We start from the raw sequence: 19,693 nt of genomic DNA, 5'->3' as shown, positions 1-19,693 counted from the left end.
CCTGCCCCATCACGCTGCAGCAAATCGCCTGTCACTGCAGACAGAAGACGAACAGCAGTGTGCAGGATCTTCGAGTTAAGTTGGCATTTCCTTCAGTGACTTCTTCACATTGATAAGAGTCCTCCCAGGGGACCCAGGGGGCAGAATGCCAAGAGGAGGAGGGGGAGTGTGTGTGTGTGGCGGCGGGGGAGGGGGGGGGGGGGGGGGGGCTCAGTTTAATTACTGATATCACGAGAGTGTGTAAAAAACACTTGCCAGAACCCATCTGTGAGAGTTTATCTGTTATTTAGAAGACTGTAGAGAGCTGCGTCCCTGGGGAGGGCTAGCCCTTTAGCCCCCCCCCCCCCCCCCTCAAACCCCCTCCCCCACTCTAACCTCGCCCTCGACAGAGCCATAAAGCTCCTGGGGACGTCTGCGTTGAAAGTAGACAAAGTCACGACAGAGAGGAACCTAGATTAATTCTGGTCACAGTGTGGGAATATGTCCTCTAAGGAAGGAGACGGAATAATAAGAGAGGGGGCAACTTGCAACCGCACCATCAAAGGCGGGTAGATGTGGGACCGCTCCTTCCTCTCAGACCCCCCCCCCCCCCACCCCACCACCACCACCCCCCGGCTAACGGACAAGGGAAGCCCCATTGGTTTGAGCTCTAGTGTTGAATTCCAAATAATGGCCCATTTAGTCTCCTGTCGTAGCATCCAGTCTCCAGGCCGTCCCGCATACACATTAGTGCGTGTTATGACCACGCTGTCACAGATCCCCACACATCACCAGCATGCATCTGCTGCGTGAGTAATCTCTCCATCAGCAGCGGGCGGCCTGCGCAGGTGTCTGCGCTGGTGTTTCTTTACAGCCAGGTGTAGTGAAGTGCGAATGAAGGGACCCAACAGGCTCGGCACTGGAACATTAGAGCACTGTGGCAATTGTTCGCTTCCAAAATATGTCAAAATGATAGATGGGTCACGTACTAAGTGCGTGTTTTTGTATTTTGGGAGAACACCGAATCAGGTGTAAACAAAAGACTGTGATTTTTCTCTGATCTCAGGCACAAAGACGTCTGATGATCGTCAAGTTCGTGAATTTGTGTCAGACAAAGAATAAGCTCCTCCCCGTTGTGTGCAGCTAAAACCTGTCTGGTGCTCGTCCTCTCCGTAAGGTTTCAGTGTGATAGGTGATGACTTATTGAAAGTTAGGGAGTAATCGTCATTCTCTACACAACCCTTTTTGCCGTGCATTGTCGACAACCATAGGTATGAGAAGAGAAAATGTGTAGTTTACTATGAGTTTTACCAGGATTTAGTGGAAGTAACCTACTTTTATCTGGCTCTATGTGTTCTTTTTTTAAATGCATAAAGTATACAAATGATAAGTTTAATTAATAAGGGAGGAGAAGCTCTGACGGGAACGTGCATACCATTCCAGCATCAATCCTGCTGATATGAAAGTACTTCCTGAACACAAACTCTCAAACCCTCATCGGCACCACTTTGTCAACTGAGTGTGTCTACCATCAAGCCAACACCAGCCTCCTTTTAATCCCGGGTCTTTCAGGTCTCCTCAAACATGGAGCCGCAGAATGTAAACACAGCCTTATTAACACCGCCAGACTCAGTAATCTTCCTCAGTAACCTTCAACCATGACTCAGCCTTCAGCCTTAAAATGTGCATTATCCTCTGCTCACTACAGCACTGCTCAGTAGTGTGAAGCCCTGCAGCCAACATGTCTTATTTATTGTGTTTGCTTGATTCTGAATTGATGGTGATTTTTATTTTACAAAAAAAATCAATAACATTTTGCAGTCGGGTAATAACACACACCAGTTGTCACACAGTATCAACAAGGACACCGTGCCGCTCCAACAAGTTAAGTGATGATTGAGCATTGCACTCACTATTACCTCGGACCTTCCTTGCACTTACGTTACCCACAATGCAACGCGGCGGCCAACGTTTTGTTCAGAGGTTCGGGTATGTTGTGGCATTAGTTGCTAACATGGCGTGTTGCAGATATCCGGTAAGTTGAATGCTTTTTGACTTTACTCTCTTTAATATTTTGAATATTGTAGCCTTTAGCCAAAGCAGACCCATGGGATGCGTCACTTGAGGCAATTTATCAGGCACATTTTGGGGCTCCCTGTTGTGTACAACCTTTTTCACCTATGCAGCAGTAGACTTACACCACAAACACCTGAACAGACTCTACCGTGTCATATTATTGTAGGTCCACTTTAATTAGATCACATTAAACAACTTCACTGTTAGGAAGTGCACTAAAAAATATATTTGTTTATCCCCAACGGGGGAGTTTACTTTACTCTCCTCGGCTTCAGAAGGGAATCAGAGTCTTGCTGGAGACGCTTCAGGGGGGTGAAATTCATGTTGGATTGACCTTAATGTTTCGGTTTAGGGATGATCTTTACAACCGCCCAGGAATCCCAGTTGCCTAAACAATCTCATACCAAAAACATTATCTCGGACGGTGGCACAGCAACCCGGACATTTAACAGGCATAGATTTAAGCCTCATATCTCAACCCTTTGCCCTGCCGCGTCAGCGTAGTCAGTCAGTCTCATCTCCAGTGGGAGCTCCTGTTCTTCCTCTTCCTGATCTGTTTACAGACCTCGAACAAACAGCCACTGATGGCCCACGGTTCGTCTCTGTCTGTTTACGCTGTAATTCAGAGCATGCACGTCAGAACTGAGCCACGGGAGCCAAGGGACTGGGCTCTAGGGAAGCAAAAGCCGGGGCCCCCGGAGGAACCGCAGGTGCATAAAAGTCACAGTATTTATGGTTAAGGACCAGCTCCAGAGGCACGATGAGAAGAAGGGGCGTGGATCGGGCTCTCCAGTCTGATCCCCATGATTCCTCTTCCTCCCAGAAGTCAGAGGTCACACTCTACATCAGCACTGGGAACAAAATAGTAAAGGCAAAGTATTTCCAGTCCACCTAGAAAAGCATGCTAAGCCAGTACTTATCCTTCTTCAGTGAAAATGGTCAGAACATGACGTTTAAGCGGCTTGTTTTTGTGTTTCCATGAGAAAGTTGGGAGCTGTTGGACCGGCTCCATGTGCTCGCGGCTCTGTACCTAAAGCAGTGCCTCCCACAAAAAGGGCTCTTTTCGTCATGTCACCGGGCTTGGGGACAGCCACCCTTCCCATGGTGCTCATGTTCCTCCCCATGTCCCTCTGGGGACGAGGGGCTTGGTTTGACTGAATGAGGGAGGGAGGGAGGGAGACAGAAACAGAGAGTCCCCCCCCCCCCCCCCCCGACGGCACGAGAGCAGGAGCAGAAAATGAGACATCTGCTTCTCATCGTGATGGGAAAGTTCCCCCCGATCCTGGAGATTAGGACGGAGTCCCCCAGACTCGGCTCCTCCGAGGCTCACCATTTGTAAGCAGGCTCCCTCCGGCCTTATTGGCGCTGATCCAGAGGAACCCATCTGAGCTAGTGAACCCCGGCTTGTGACACCCGCAGTGACACCCGCCACTAAACTGAAGTGGTAAAAAGACTAAACCATGGCGTTTCTGCTTCTACATGCAACTACATACAGATGCACGACTGACATGAACATGTATTTGAATGCTTCATAAAGTGTAGGCCTCACCCTCCTGCAGTCATTCCTCTTGTTACCGTGACGCCCGGAGGGTGCTGCTCTGTTTATTTTCTCCTGATTAGAGCTGCACATTTTCGCTCGCTCGCGGCTCGGGGTGTCAGGAGTCAGTCAGTGGTCTGTGTTCATTCAACACCAGCTATTTCCTCTGTGGTTCAAAGCTTATCACGACACCTTCTAACCCCCCCCTCCCTCCACACCCCAACCCTTTCAATGCCCAGAAGAGAACGGTGTTTAGGTTTTGTTGATCTTACCTCTGGCATTGTGAAACATCAGTTTTCAATCATTTCATTGAAGAGATAAAAAGGTCTTGGCACTGGTAACAGATTTGTGTAGTCTGAAACCAATCGTGCCCCGTAATCACGCCTGATATTACTTAGATGTCAGTCTTGATGTCAGTGTTCTTTGTCACAGATGCATATTGGAAGGACCGCACAGTTGGTTTATGAAGAAAACAGATCCTTCTGCTACGTGGGGGAATTGAAAGGTCTTGGTCTTAATGTAAGAGCTGTGAATGAATCACTGAGCTACAACACCGGTGATCAGCTTTTACTTTTGGAATACATCTTATAGAAAATCACAGAAAGCCATACTTACGTCTGTTTTCTCATAACCCCATTGTGGAACTTTGTGGAATTTATTTGCTTATTTTCGTTTTTAGGGCAATGGAAAATCAAATGTCACCCAATGTCACCGAAAATGTTTTCCTTTACAAATGGAAAGTCAGGTTTTGTCACAGAGAACCGAGGCTCATTTATTTGAGCAAAGTGAGAATATCATTTAAGATGCACTGGTCAAACCCCTCTCCGTCCCTTGCTTTGCTTTAAGTAATATAGTGCATGTACAGGCTGCAGAGGCAGTGTCGCCATGCAGCCCTTTTATCCACCCTGGTGGTCCTCATTTATCCGTCCCCTCTGGGCACAACGTCATCTGGGATTAGTTGTCTCCGCCATCTCCATGGCAGCCACACTTCAAGACCAGACACTTAATCACAGGAATAAAACAACAAGCATACACGTTGTCTTCGGTAATGAAATCTCCTCAGATTGCAAGTGCACAGTAGCCGCAAAGCAGTAAGCTCAGACATTTTTGTCAAGCAAACCGAGTTAACTGATGATAATAAATGGCCTCGATGCCAAATTCCCATCAGTGGGTTGCATTATTTATTATTCCAAGTTATTAACTTTCCCTTGCTCTTTGACCTCCACCCACCCTCTCTTTGCTTTGCTCCCATTCTCTTGTTCCCTGTTCTACAAGCTATTATTGTATTTCTCTACACATAAATACATCTCCGTGCACAACTTTGCTTGGCTGCAGTTTGCCTAAACGTTTGCACCCAGACGATCTTCACCTCACACCTGCTCAGGTCGTGTTCTTCTGGAAGTCCATCGGACATTTTATGGCCATAAGTCACTGCCTTTAACATTGTGTTCTTTGTTGGTTAGAACTTGTGTCATTGCAGCTTTTTGGCGTTGTTTTGACACTTGCAAGATCAGATCTCGTCAATGAATGATTGACCGTCGCACTATTGGGGATCCAAGCATGTATTCCGTGACTAGCGGGAATCGTTAATATCTTTGGACGGAAACCAGGCTACCCGGGTCCCCCTCTTTGTAGTCTTTGTACTAAGCTAAGCTATTGATCTTCTCATCTGACTCTCAGCAAAACAAAACTATGGCCGGCTGCAGCACACCGGGTGGAACTTAACAGTAATATTTGAGGTCGTAAAGTGCAGAAGATGTAATAATAATCTGCATAAAGCCCCGGCCCGACCCGCCTCCGACCGCATCAACCCATGAACTTGTGAATGTGCTCCACATGGGACCTCCTAATGGAGCCTAGAGTATCGCTGCAGTCCTGAGTTATAACCTGCTCTCTGACTGCGGGACCACTTCCGCGCAGTTTGCACAGCTTGCCCTCCATTTATAAGGCTAACGGCTTTTACAACTGGCAATGACACCGGCCGTGATAACTCACTCTCAGTGCTGTTTTTCCTCCTCTGTACCGACCGCAGACCCTTTTCCCTGCAGCTTGTGGAGGTGATGAAATTTTATCTCGGACTAACACTCGGTTTCCTTTCAGAACACCGCTCCAGGTCCTCTGCACAGTTAGTCGGGGGGTGGAGGGGGCACAGCCTACAGTGGATACGTTGTTCATGATACACATTTATTTCACCAAACTTGAGCCAGTCTAACTGTAAATTCTACGCAGTATACTGTATAGTCAGCGTGAGGAGCCAATAAGCTGAGCAAAAAGAGCAAAGAACCGGGAAGCAGCCTGTTCTTTGTTAAAGTACAAAGCACAATCAGCCCCTCTGAAGCTCACTAAATGATGCCTCTCGTCCCATTTGTTTCATCTACACACAAATAGAATTAAAGTTGTATGAGCAGAAAAAGGTGTATGTGTAGTCGTAGCACATGGTCAGGCGCGTTTCTGTTTCAACTAGGTAAAATAATACTTACTGAGCTTCAGGGGTTTTTGATCTCTGGACTGAAGAATGCTAGCTGTCATCCCCTGCTGCCAGCCTTTATGCTAAGCTACACTAAGCTAACCGCCCCCTTGCCATAGCTTCATGGCTAGCACACATGATATTAAATGTGGTATTAATCTTCTCATCTTTTCTGCTCGAATTTCTCACTTTAAAAGCTTTTGTCCAGCAATGATAGAAGCTCAAATAGTTTGCTATAATTGGGACAAGAAACAGATCCTCTTGTATCTTGTGGTTATTATGGCAAACTGACACAGTGGCATGAAGATAGATGGTATTGTAGATTAGATGACCGGTGGTACCTTCAGACTAAAATAACTTCTAATTGTCTGTTTACATGTTGACGGACTTCCTACCGAATGAAACAATGCTCACACATCCACATTTATGGGCACGAAAACAGGACGACAAACTCAGTAAAAACGTGCTCAGTGTGTAACGTGTCAATGCAGCTTTGTGGAGTAACAGGATTTCACACAATATAACTTGTTGTGATGTAATGCTAATCAGCTCAGGCGACGGTAAACAGCTTTCTACTCAGGGAACTTCCTACTTACCGGTTATTCAAAACATAAAACAGGAAGAAATGGTCTGGATCTTACATATTGTTGTATTGTGTTTGGCTCGTCGGTCCAGGTGGTCCCGCAGGAGTCAAATCCATTACATCATCTCCCAGAAGCCTGTTGTGCAGGTTCTCCTCTTCTTATACTGTACCTTTGCTTTTGGCTTAGCGTTTTAAATTCAGCAACATTGACGTTTTTAAGGCACATTATAAATCAAAGACGATAATCACAAACTTTGCTCACGCTGTAGGGCTTTAACTGTTAGTGAGATCCTTCATAGTTGAGGGGGCTCTGACTTCCCACCTTCCCCTTCAAGGCCCCATTGTGGAGGAAACTAAACAACACCAACAATGATGAATGGACATCATTAATGTTGTTCATCTGTTTACCTTTTACTCTGCAATCTGGGAAAATGAGGGGTCAACGGCAAGAGGGAAATGTGCTTACTTTGGGACTCCGGTGTCTGAGAGGCATCCATTTGGTTTTCACAACATCAGGAGACATCACAGACTGCAAAAGACGTATTTAAACAACCAGATGACCTTTCTTCGATCATGAAGCCTCATTTAAAAAAAAAAAAGAATGGCGAAAAAGTTCAGTTGAAATTTTGACGTTTATGGAGCAGTGAAAAGCTCTTTAAACATTCTTCCTATTCAGGACGAAATATGTTTTCTTTTCTTCCCCTGATCATAACAAGCACATCTGTCCACAGTATTGGAAACAGAAGCATATTTCTCCTTCAGAACTGAATAATATTGAAGCGTCATAATGTAAATGGGAAATATCTTAATTGAATACATCTTCAGAATGGATACGACTACTTACCTCGTGGTTTTAGCGAAAGCAAATGAGAGCCTCAAGGTTGTTTCACCATCTAACAAGACCAGCGATCCATCTCCTGCTGGAAAAACACCATCACTCAAGCCCAGTTTGCTTGTCTTGTCAGTGTGTATTTATACTGAAAACAACTTCAGTGATCTTATTAGACCGCATCCATTTGTGTACCTTTAAAAACACAGATAGATCACCGGACAGATGGTGGGACTTACAAGAGGACTCTGTCTCTGTCCTCTGAGCAAACAGTCAGGTCTACTGCTGCAGGCAGAGCCAAGACGAAGGAATGGTTTTAAGCTTTTCAATTCAAAATATTTAACAACAAAATCATCGGCACAGTCTAACTTTTGCTTGAAGTTGATGTATTCATGTCATTTCTTAGGGTTCTGGGCTACTTGTTCTGTCTGCCATGAGGTGGACGGACAGACAGTCATGTTTTCTTGTTTCCATTCTCCCCTTTCCTTGAGTTTAGGAGAGCCTCCATCGTTGCCATATAAAGATGCAATTTAGGAAAAGGACTACTGTGACACTGCCCAGTATAATGAGAGGACGTTTCTTTCACAATCCATGACTGTTTGCCCTGGCTGATGCTCAATCTGGGACGTTGGCAGTGGAAGGGTGGGGGGGGGGACGCAGTGGAGCTATTCGACGCTGTAGGGCTGTGTGGAAGCCCACGAGGAATCTCTTGGTTCAGGTTTTCTCCAAACACTCAAACCCTCACACTGTGTGTCGACTGTAATGGAATCTCCCGTTCTGTCTCTGCGAACGCCGAAGCCTCAGAGGGAAATCTCTGTGAATCCTGCAGCCAGAGACAGCGCTGAGGATACCACCCATGTCCCCGCTGCAAAGAATCTCTTCAATGTTTACCTGGACTTGGATAGCTCTCACAGAGAGTCCTCGGCAGGAGCTTCTCAGCCCGTCTGTATATACTCTGTAAATCACCTGTGGTGTATAGTCTACCATTCAGAAATAAAGCATCCGCAGCAGAGCGCCGGTCTCAGTACAGCATCACACAAGTGTCCATTACGCGCTGCCTTGCTTAAAGGGCCAGTGAGCTGCGTGAGGACGGATGAGGCAGAGCAAAGAGGAGGACGGAGAAGGGGCGGGGATTTAGATGGCCAGCTGGTGTAAAGGTGGTGTGGTGGCAATTAGAAGCACAGCGCAGTCCCCGCGCAGGACTGAAACCCTCGGTGCAAACCGCCACATGGAACGCAGAGTCACCTTTTTGGACAGGCAACTTTTTTTTTCTTCCATTATTTACACTCGGCACAATTTTTTAAACTTTTGTTTCATTATCTTTTTTTGGGATCCCCCCAGCACCCTGCAGTTGGTCCCCGGGTCCTCTGTCAGCACAATCCACCTCACATCAGGTTACATGCGGCGAGCGGAGCTACGTGACTGAACTCATTGCTGAACCGAGGGGGTGTGTGTGTGGAGGGGGGGGGGGTGTCGGGGGGGCGGATGACTCGGAAATTCCCGGTCAGCATCTCCTTTCCTTTTCTGAGTAGTTTGGCACTTTGGTTGGATTGTTTTATTGTGCACGCCGTGAACCATCGCCTCCTCTCCGCCCGCAGCCAGCGCGAAATGAAACTCGGTCTCGTCATCCAGGCTGCGGTGGCGCTTTTCCTGCTGCTCTCACCTGCGCAGGTAAGACGTGATGCTCCGCGCGCGACGGCACCTTCTGTCGTTTTTCACTCACGCTACCTTTGATCACGCTGGGCTTTGTACAAAAGTTGGATTTGGGGAGGGGAGGGGGCTGCAATAGCCTATATTAAAATGACTAAGTCGTGATTTTGATATAATATGTTTTTTTTAAGTGGATATTTTTGGATGGATAGGCTTTATGGTCATGCAGCTGTGTCTCAAACTGTAAGTGGAATAGAAAATGGTTGAGTCAGCAGAAGCCAGATGAGGTGATAATAATCCGTTGTGCTTTGACACCTTCGTCCCATTCTGTTCGGTTCATTCATAAAATGAAACTTGACAACATGTGAAACATGCAAAGAACTTACTTTTGGCACACACCTCTGAGCTTACTTACACTGTAATTACGGATACATCACAGACACCGCTCCTGTGTGAGGTATTTCTCTTTTCTTCTTTTTTTTGGCAGTGTAGGTTTCCATCAGAAAACACTCACCCACATTCCCACGTTGGTGAGAAATCCCTTAAATAAGCAACCCTGGTGTCTATTTTAATGTTAAAACCTATAGTTTCACCAGATCCGTGTGAGTCTGACGCTGCTTAGCCTCTCAAAGGGATGCAGCGTATGAGTTAAAATTGGTAAAAGTTGGAAGTTTTTCTTCTTTTCAGCTTTTCCTTACTGTTTTGTTTCACCCCCCATATGAAGTGCATGTTTATTGTCGTGTGTGCAGTGTGGATAATCAAGCTGATAAAGGTCAATGAATGTGTGCAGAAAAAAATCTATTGAACCTTAATTTCAGGCCAGTCGTATCACTGTCAGGCTGGCGGCGGCTTACTGCAGGACAAAGATGTTCTGTTCTCTGTTGCCTGGCATTGCCTTAGTATTAAAATGAAAATGTGCCAGAACAGGACACAGCTGAAACCGGAGTGAATCCTATTCAAAGGCCAGAAACACTTGTTAGAGGATGTGTCGTTGGACAGCGGGCATTGTGCCAATTTGTGCACGGGCCCTTGGACCCATTCAGTTTCTGATTTTGTCCCAAGGTGGCCGACGGCTGGCAGCTATCTCTGACGCGTCTCATGTTTAATGCAAACCGGGCCATTGTTGTGTCCTTTCAGTGCATCTGTCACACTTCATACACTGCTGCCGCCTGTTGAACTGAGTAACACTGTTTTAGATTCCCGTTTGCAAGGTTGCTGGTCTAGACATTTTATTTTACACTGGCAAAGTCAGCCTCTCAAGGTTTGAAAAAAGAAGCGCCGTGTCCTCAGCAGATTCCATTGCCGGACGCTTTGCAGCTGTTGCAGAATTGAGCATGAGTGGGAGAGGCATGGGATCACCACAACTCCACTAATCCTCATAATCAGCTCATGGCCCGATCGGTCAAAATAGGAGTGACAGTATCCAGGGACCTCAAATTGAAGCAGGTTAAATGAACACCCGCTGCCCATTCAATGCTTGTTGAGATTCAACAACTTGTCTGCTGTAGATTGACTGCTAAGCCTCTTGAATCTAAGTCTTTCTCTACCCCTCCATCTGCCATTCATTATTTGCTAATGTAGAAAGATTAGCTTCAAAGGGAACATTTGCTTTGCTTTCCTGTTTAAGTGCAAAGTTGGACCCAAAGACCCACATTTTTCAATTTGTTTTTCCAGACAAGCGACACTTTTTCTCGCTCCTTTAAAGTCACAGTGGTGATATGAGACTATTCTGGTACGTGTCCGTCCTGCCAGCCGCCCCACAATAAGCGGTCTGGCTCACCAAAGTGGAAAAGCAGACATTGACATATGCTTGGGACCGTAATTTATAAATATTTCTCTTTGGGATTCTCCACCAACGGATATGTGTCAGTGGTTCATAATGAGTATTTCTCACTGCAGTCGCAGCTGGAGCTGCCGTTGGCGGCCTCGTGACTCGTGGCGTCACTGGTGTCCGCTAAGAGCGGCCAAGAGAGCGGGTGTGGTTAACATCTTGTGCTTATTGCCTCGGCTTTATCAACAGCGCTTTACGGAATAGCCCAGTGTGTGTGTGTGTGTGTGTGTGGTACACACATACAGTCGTTTTTAGGTCTGTCGTTTGAATGTGCTTCAAACAGACGTTGTATGTTCAGAATTGTTGCAGTAGTCCAACTCTTTTTGGCTTGCGACCACTTCAATAGAACAGTGCCGGCTTATTTGATAGAATCCTTGGTCCGTATTTGTCAGTAGATTGTGGCAACGTGGAACCAAAAGTAAAGACCAGCAAATGTTGAAATGATTGTACTCATACTAAATAATAAACACTTGCTGGCAGTTAGTTAGTTACCTTTCGTAAAAGAAACGCCATTGCTGATTCAAGAGATACAATTCACCTCGTCCCCATTCCTGTGATTTCAAGTCTGCTGCGTTTGCTATGAGATGAGATTTATTCTTTTAAAAATGGTCCTGGTCCCACATGGCTCCGAATAGAGTGGAAGCACCTGGGTCTCCCCCCGAACCACGGTGGCCCCTCTGGTCACTTAATCACCAACGCAGTTAATTTGTTACAACACACCCTCCGTTCTCCTGTTCTGTGTATTATTGGTAGTGGGAATATATAGAACACACACTGTATGCACAGTATTTGTGTGTGTGTGTGTGTGTGTGTTTAAATCACACTTTCCCCCATTTTATAAAAATGCGATCAAGCAGTTAATATCTCATTTTACTGTCATAGTAATGAGCAGTACTAAGCTTTTTGTAGGCCTTGTAGTTGAGAGGTGAAATAATCAACATACTCCCATTCTAAGAAAAGTCTGTGTGAGATGGAAACAAAGAATTAATATTATGGAAGAATTTTGTTTGTTTCCATTTCAAAATACAGCTCATTAAAGGAACCACTTCTTGGCTATAACTTCTCAGACTCGTCACTTCCCCGGTGCAGCTTGTTCCTGAAGCCTCTGCTCTCCGTGTGTGAGGACATGACGTTACACAGGTGTTTCCTTCACGTCATCACCGGCAGCAAAACAATACTTGAGTCAGACCATCTGCGTCGCACACACATGTGCCGTGTTTGTGTGCACGGTGTGTATTTCTCCCCCTCGGTGAGAACCGACGGCATGACGTCACGTTTCCAGGTGTCGCGATACAATTTCGTCAGCGGAAGGTTTCCTAACACGTCAACCCGAAAACATCAGTTGTGTTTCAGTTCCTCGGAAATCAAAGTTATCAACAATCAAAGACGAAACACGCCTCTGTGTCCTCGGCCTCTCTCACGCACACACGCTTGTTCACCTTTTGCAGTCCAGATGTGTGCAGGCTGCGCTGCGCAGTGGCAACGACCTGCCGACTGATACAGCTCCCATTTGCGCTCTTGTGGTATTTTTCTCCAGTTGTAATATCCCGGCCCAAGGGAGGGCCGCAATCGCAATCAGGAAATATGGATTTCTCCTTCCTCCTGCAGAGGAGGAGGAGGAGGAGGAGCGGTGGCGCTCGGGGCAGCCGTCTACTCAGCTTTAATCTCCCATCTGGATGTAATTTACTGTGGTTTACACAGGGAGAAAAGCGTTTACTGTAATAGAGACCACAATTACCACCGGTCAGCCTTATCTCAAGACCTGTGTCGTGTGTGTGTTTGCAGATAGAGTCCATGGTTTACACAGTGGTTGTGTGTGTTTGTGTGTGTCTTTAAGGGGGGACATTTGCACATGAATTAATGGACTTGTGCTGAGGAAATGATGTTTATCTAAATCTACATTTGTTAGCTTGATGCCGTTTTACTGTTGTTGTTTTCTTCCAAAATTAGACAACTACTCCAAGAAACCATGACCGCTTGTAATCTTTGCAAACTCGAAGAAGGCCTCAGCATCGTTATATCAAACATGATGATTTTCTTTGTGTAAGCAGCAATCTTAGATAAATTGTTTAGCCTTTCAGGGAATATGCATATTTGCCTTCATCCTGAGAAGTAGATGAAAATATTGATACCGCATTAAATGAGCTTAAGCAAAGAGAAAGTTAGCACAAAGACTAACTTGTAATCTGTACAAAGACTGTAGTATAACGGCAAGTACTTTCTGGTTTCTTCCTGGAGGCATGACGTCACAGTGAGGTCGGGAAACCAGCTGAGACTTGAAGAACTAACGGCTCCCAGAATCGGTGTGACTATATAATGACGATAGTTCAAAGGCCCCATTCACTCAGGTTACAGAACAGCCGATGGCACGTTGATGCATTTGAAGCTCGGTGGTGTTTTGGCAGTGCTCGTCGATCAAAAGGCGTCACCTGACCACCACGGTTGCCCCGCTGAATACTCTCAGGCCTGCAATGGCACCGCTGTCATTGTTGGTTCGCCCATATCGTGTATACAAAACAGAACCTGGTTACTTTTGGCTGACAACGGGTGCAGAGACCTGCAGGCCACAGGCCTGAGAATAAATCTCCCGGTCATGGTGTTGATGATGTGGAATCCGGGTCTCCATAAAGGATGGATGATGACGCTCAGCGAGGCAGGGAGGGAGCTCCGTTTCTCAGTCGTCTGGCCGTCTCTGTTTGTGTTCACTTGTTCTGCTTTAGCGGTCTCGGCCCTGTGTGGTCTCGTATGCAGAGTCGAGCTTCAGTCAGGCCAAAACCAGGACGCGGCTCCTCCCGACCTACATGCGCTCAGCGTGCAGGTTCTTTACTGGCTTTGGTAGCATCGGTTCACACCCTTTATTACTTAAGACAGTATTTGTGTGCAAAGAGGTAATAATTACATCCATGGGTTTATTTCTTGTCTTTTTATAATGAGGATTTGGAACTGAAGTCCACTTTAAACTTCACCAAATATGAATATGTTTTTATAGAAGCTGCTTCAAGGCCGGACAGCCTTTATCAAAAAGAAAGAAAGAAAACTCAAAACGTTATGGCATTGGGTCAAAAAAGATGTGATCAAACAAGCCCGTCATTCTCGACCAAACAAGCTGTGAGCTAATTCTAAAAAATTCATTAATGATGAATTAAAAACACAAACTATAAGCTTACATTTCAAACTGAAATGTATGTTTTTTTCACTATCGCTGGGCTCTCATTTTAAATATTTGTATATTCAATACAGTTCTACCTCATTTTCCAGTCCAGTGGAAAGTTGTCCAATCTGTTAATACTGAACTGGCAAAGACTCCTAATCGGCAATTGATTTTCATTGCTTCACCTCATCAGTAAGTCGTGTCCATTTCTCTTATTGGGAAACACAACGTACAATAGCATATTGCTGGCTGGTGGCCATAGTACCTACTGTGGAACAGCCCACGCTCCCTCCCTCCCCATCTTGACCCTCAAAGTTGAGAAATATTTGATGACCATTACGCAGGGTCCCCATCATGTTTTGTTTTCGCTCCCCTGCACATGCGGCCCTTTCTCTGACAGATGGAGTTTAGCAAAGAGGTTAAAGATGACACAGTTCAGCTGGGTGGGAGTGGAGCGTAATGAGGCCCGGGGCTTCTGCGGCCTGACGGCAGGAGCCCCGGGGAGCCAACGGGCCCTCTGATCCGGCCCAGAGGACGCAGCAAACTACCAGCCGGCAGCTTACAAACTTTTGCTTGAGGTCTTTGGGAATCACGTGAGAGCCTTCAGGGCCACGTTCTGTGGATGTCTCAATCTTCGGTTCAAACTCACACTGTAACGGTCAAAGGCTCGAGCTCAACTGCGAAAGGTCTCTGAGAAGTCAAGAGCTGGAAATAACTTGGGAAAGTGACCACAATGGGCACCCTGTTTTTAACCGAGGAGCCATATCCCTCACACATCTCGTCCTCTTTCCTCTCTCTGTTTTTCACTGTAAATGGACGGTGGATTATTTTTGTATGTAGTTTTGTAATGCACCTTTTGACAAGTTTGTACACCGGGTGTTAAGCGGTGCTCCCTTCCCAGCAGAACACAGTTACTTCCCCAGTCACCGTTAATCACACAGTATTACCACAAGTGCACAAGGAGGTAGGAATGTCTACGTGAGGATCTTCATGCCGCCTTTCACAATCTGCCAGCTTCTTGTGGAAAGCTCACTCCTCTGTTCTCAACCACAGGAGGTGCTAAAGATGATTGCTCGGCATGTCAAGGCTTAACCCATGACCAAGGTCAGAAAACTCTCACCGCATTCTGAACGTCAACCGAGGGGCCGGAGCCAAAAAGCCCTTGTGATGTGGAGCAGCAACAGAAAAGAAGTGCAGATCATACGCCAATTATTTTTACAAGCTTGCTAGACATGCTGAAAAAAAATACCCCAGAGAATGGAAGTTTTCAAAACAACTCTTAAACAAAAACCTAAACTGAATTGTGACGTTACGGTGCTGCGATTGGAGCTGCCAGCCAAACGTCTGTCCTGTGGTGCTGTTGTGAAGCCAGCACAGTTCAATGAGCACCACTCTGTAGAACAGCTGTTGTGACTGAGCAACAGCTGTACACTTTGGCCAGATCACCCGCCACTTTAGAAAAAAACATTTTTTTAAAGTGGGGAGATGCCTGAACAGATCCCCTAACACTGGGAGGGCCAAACCTCCTAAGTGGTTGACTGGGAGCTCTTGTGCGTCTATTGATATGAAGTCAGTGTACAGCACGTTCTGTTGCACAGACAGATCTGTCCCAAATACATGGAAACCTCTCCGCCACTTATCTCAGTGACAGTTGTACATGGATGCATCATCATCATCAAAGCAGGACATGCCTCTTTAATCACAGTAGAGAAAAGAAATGCTATCTTCCCCCTCAAAATAAATTTGGTCCTTAACAGGAAGTAGATGCATTTTAGCAACCGACAGATGGTGTAAAAAACAACATTCCATACTTGCATCATTTGGGAATATCTGTCTGCAGTCCAACCCTTTCAGTCTCACTGTCTGTCTCACGTTCACAGACAGAATAAATGTTGTGTGTTTGTGTGTGTTACACAAAAGCTGAAACGCAGCACCGGTTATGTGGAGGGAGTGCAGAGGCAGGGTGTCTGCCGCTGGTTCGGCTCTTCTGCCGGAGGGTGTTTTATCAAACGTGGATTTCCCTTCCTGAAATGGAGTCAACTAGAGGTTTTGTGATTTCCCAGGCGAATGAGAAATGCACCGTGTTTATCGTGGGATGATGGGAAAAAAAAACCAGGACGGAGAGGGAAAATAAATAAAGAGCTGAATCTTAAACCACAGGAAACAGGTTTTGAATCCAAACATGTATAAGGGAGACGGGACCTGCTGCCTGTCAGAGAGACTTTTCCACTGCCGGGGGGCAAAAAGGTGTCTGATCGTTGGCTTAATTTCCTGCAGTTCCAGCAGTTCCAGCCATCACCAGCGGAGTATGAACGCACTTAATGTTGGTACCACTGCAGTGTCGCAGCTGTCTTTATGTCCTGGACATCTTGTATATTTTTTTCATTTTTTTTCAAGTTTAAAAAGTGTGCAGTTTTACAGTTTGCGCCATGAAGTCGCAAGAAACCTGAATGAATAACAAACTTATTTTTTTGCTTCACAGAGTCTTCCCCTGTCGAGCAAAAGCAACACAACTGAAGGTAAGAATTTTTGCTTTTTTTTTTAATTCATGAAATCTTCTCTGAGCAGTGGAGGTGTAGTTTCAAGAGTTCTAAAAATAGTTTGATGCAAACCAAATCATTTATTTTCAGCTGAAGCAAAAAACAGTTCTCCAGTCTTTATCTGAATTTTGCCAGTAGCAGTTCATGTCAGGTAGCCGGGATCATTGAACCTCAGGTAGGAGCTGTAACTGTCCAGTGAACTGGCCCTTTGCACTGTTTAACAGTGTAGTTTGTGGCCTCGTCTCTCTCCCGAAGACGCTTCCCCACCCGTCATCCTCCCCGCCTGTCTGCTTTTATAAACAGTTGTTGTGCTGTGAGGCTCCACTGGGTGACCCCGGGGGTCACGGTGGTCCCCCGAGGTCCCCGGGGCGGCTCGGCTCCAGCGCCGGCCGGGTCCTGTTCGTGGCCGTGTTTCCAATGTTTGTTTTCTCTTCCCCCCTCTGTTTGTTCGGACGTAGTCTTCCCTGTTCCTCCCCCCGCGGACTGCGCAACTGGGACACTTTCACGCATTTGCTCCCACAGGAAAGCGCACTGTACATTACACAAACATTTTTACTTCGAAATGAAAACAGGATACACACGGGCGCATTGCGACTGGTTTCATGTTTCTGTGTACATGGTATGAGGTGGCCGCTGTTTGGCTTATTGAGGTAATTACACAGGCTGTTTGTGTGTGATCTCAACCACTGCAGTTCAATTCAAACTCAACCAGTACAAACAGATTTTCCTTTTTTTGGTCACTTGTAACCTCGGACGTCGATGTCACGCTGCACGTTGAACATAAGAAAACAGGTGACTCACCCATAGCCATCCTCCTCTCCTCCCAGTGTTGATGTTCCAAGAAGTGTGGGGTCGCAGCTTCTGCCGGACCATCGAGAAGCTCGTGGAGGTGGTGCAGGAGTACCCGTCGGAGGTGGAGCACATCTACAGCCCCGCCTGTGTGCCGCTGGTGAGGTGTGCGGGTTGCTGCGGGGACGAAAACCTGGAGTGCCACCCCACTCGCACCACAAACGTCACCATGCAGGTGCGACAAAGACTTCGTGCAATACAACTGGTGTTGTTAAGTGGACTTCATTTATAAATTGTACGTTTTTTTATTTGCTTAAATTGCAACATGGTTTCATCCCTCAGCTGTTGAAAATCAGGCCATCAGAGCCGGGTCAGGAATATGTTGAGATGACGTTTGTGGAGCATCAGACATGTGAATGTAGGTAAGAAAACAAGTAATAATTTGTGCCATGACATTTTCTTGCGTTTTTCAAACAGTGTCCACTTGTAAATCACCTTCATATACTAGAAATACACATCAGCAGTAGAGTAGTAACTGAAAACTGAGTTACATTTCTTTTTCTCAAACTAATGTATTGCTTTGTTCTTCAGAGTAAGGAAACCTATTGTGAGTGTTGAAAGGTAAGAACATACATTAATTTATTTCCATAACATCTGTTTTTTGTGGAAATGAATGTCCCACTTAAGAGAATGAAGGGGCGTTTTTGGTAACTTTGTTCCTCTTGTAGGAGAAGGCAAAGAGGAAGAGGAAGAAAGAGGAAGGAGAAACAGAAAACGAAAGAATGTGACAGGTGATGACGCAACCTCAAGTGTGAGACATTCACCTCCAACCAGCAGTTAACAACAATAAAAACCCATTTGTCTTTCTTTTTCTTCAGCTGCCAGAACCCACGCCGGTAACTGCAGCGGCGGTCAAACCCCCCCCGCCCCCTTCATCCCCCCCCCCCCCCCGCCCCGTTTGCAGTGTGGCTCGCTATTTATTTCCAACCACAGTGGCAGCATCCAGAGTCTCCTCCGTGTCTGTATCCAGAGACTCAAAGAGCCGGGGCTGTTGTGCTGACGTGACCTCCACCCGCTGACGGGCGGAGCGTTCGTAATGACGAGCTTCGAGCAGAAGTGTGCTTTGATGGGTGGAAACACTGCTGTGACCCCTGACACAACGGACGTCCCTGGGAGCCAGTGCAATGTCGAACCAAACAGACCGACGCCTTCTCATTTCTATCGGTTATTACTGTATCAGTTATTCTAATTTGGTATTTAAAGATGGTTACACATTTTTTAATCTATATTTATTGATACAGCTGAATATAAATGGACCTTTAACCTTTAAAAAGTGTGTCTTTGCTTTTTTTTATTCAAACATTATCAAAGACAACTTGACTTGTCACAGCAACGAACGTTGGACTGAGTGTGCAGCTGCTTTGCACATGCAACAATTAAATGTCTCCCTCTAGTGTTTAAAACTGCTCTATAATAATGTATTTTTTTAGCCTTTTTTTAGACTATAGGACAGTATTGTACGTCACAATCACTTCACCAGCCTATTGGATGCTTCTACTATTTATATTATGGAGGTAACTTTCCCTCTGTAGCGCCATGTGACCTGGCATGACTATAAAGTGTTTACTTTCAAGAACAAGAACAACAATGTTGATCAACTTAAGATGTTTATGAAAAGATGAATATGGTGTATCACATTTTTAAAAGTCTAAATTTTAGTTTGAAATCTATCTGTTTCTCTATTGTTTTGTAGAGTTGGATCCCATCAGATCAGTTGATCTCCAATCACACCAGAAAGTGTGTTGTAGGCTGAAGAATGGCCATGACAAGCCCCACAACAGGCAGATCAATACTACAGTCACACATACGATTAAGCAGTAGAATTTCTTTTTATAAATTGTCATCTTTTTTTACTGTGATTACAAGTTTCTCACTCAAGAGCACAGGTCTCTTTCTTAGTGTGCCATCGGACGGGATGAGTTGAAGTAATTATGTAAAATTCTGTACTTTTGTGGGTTTTTTCATGTACTACACAAGAAAAATCAAAATGTACAAAGTAACATTTCTACTGTGTTAGTATTTTTTATTTCATTTAGATATTTATTTGTTATTAAATTGTTACGATTGTCATTGTCTTGTGTGATTTATTTCATTACGACCCCCAAAAGAAGAACCCCTGTTGTGTTGAGCCATGCCGTTCATGTCCTCTCTGTCGGCAGAGATGTTGTGGTAATAAGGAGTCAGAAACATCACATACACCA

The 19,693-nt window shown here is 45.6% G+C and overlaps 1 protein-coding gene across 2 annotated transcripts; it reads left to right on the top strand.

Moving 5' to 3' along the window:
• Nucleotides 1-8,643: 8,643 nt before the first annotated feature.
• Nucleotides 8,644-19,562, top strand: pgfb (placental growth factor b). Of its 2 annotated transcripts, XM_078089877.1 has the most exons (7): nucleotides 8,644-8,974; nucleotides 9,070-9,142; nucleotides 16,586-16,622; nucleotides 17,471-17,667; nucleotides 17,775-18,053; nucleotides 18,161-18,223; nucleotides 18,311-19,562. In XM_078089877.1, the coding sequence occupies exons 2-5, from the start codon at nucleotides 9,080-9,082 to the stop codon at nucleotides 17,856-17,858; spliced, it is 381 nt and encodes a 126-aa protein (XP_077946003.1). In that variant the 5' UTR covers nucleotides 8,644-8,974; nucleotides 9,070-9,079; the 3' UTR covers nucleotides 17,859-18,053; nucleotides 18,161-18,223; nucleotides 18,311-19,562. The 2 variants fall into 2 exon arrangements, with proteins under 2 accessions (XP_077946003.1, XP_077946002.1); XM_078089876.1 differs by having other exon boundaries at nucleotides 8,927-9,142.
• Nucleotides 19,563-19,693: the final 131 nt, after the last annotated feature.

Source organism: Gasterosteus aculeatus, chromosome 15 (genome assembly GCF_964276395.1).
Source record: "Gasterosteus aculeatus chromosome 15, fGasAcu3.hap1.1, whole genome shotgun sequence".
Taxonomy (NCBI): Eukaryota; Metazoa; Chordata; class Actinopteri; order Perciformes; family Gasterosteidae; genus Gasterosteus; species Gasterosteus aculeatus.
The sequence above is the reverse complement of the archived record's forward strand: the minus strand, read 5'-3'. Positions and strand labels throughout refer to the sequence as shown.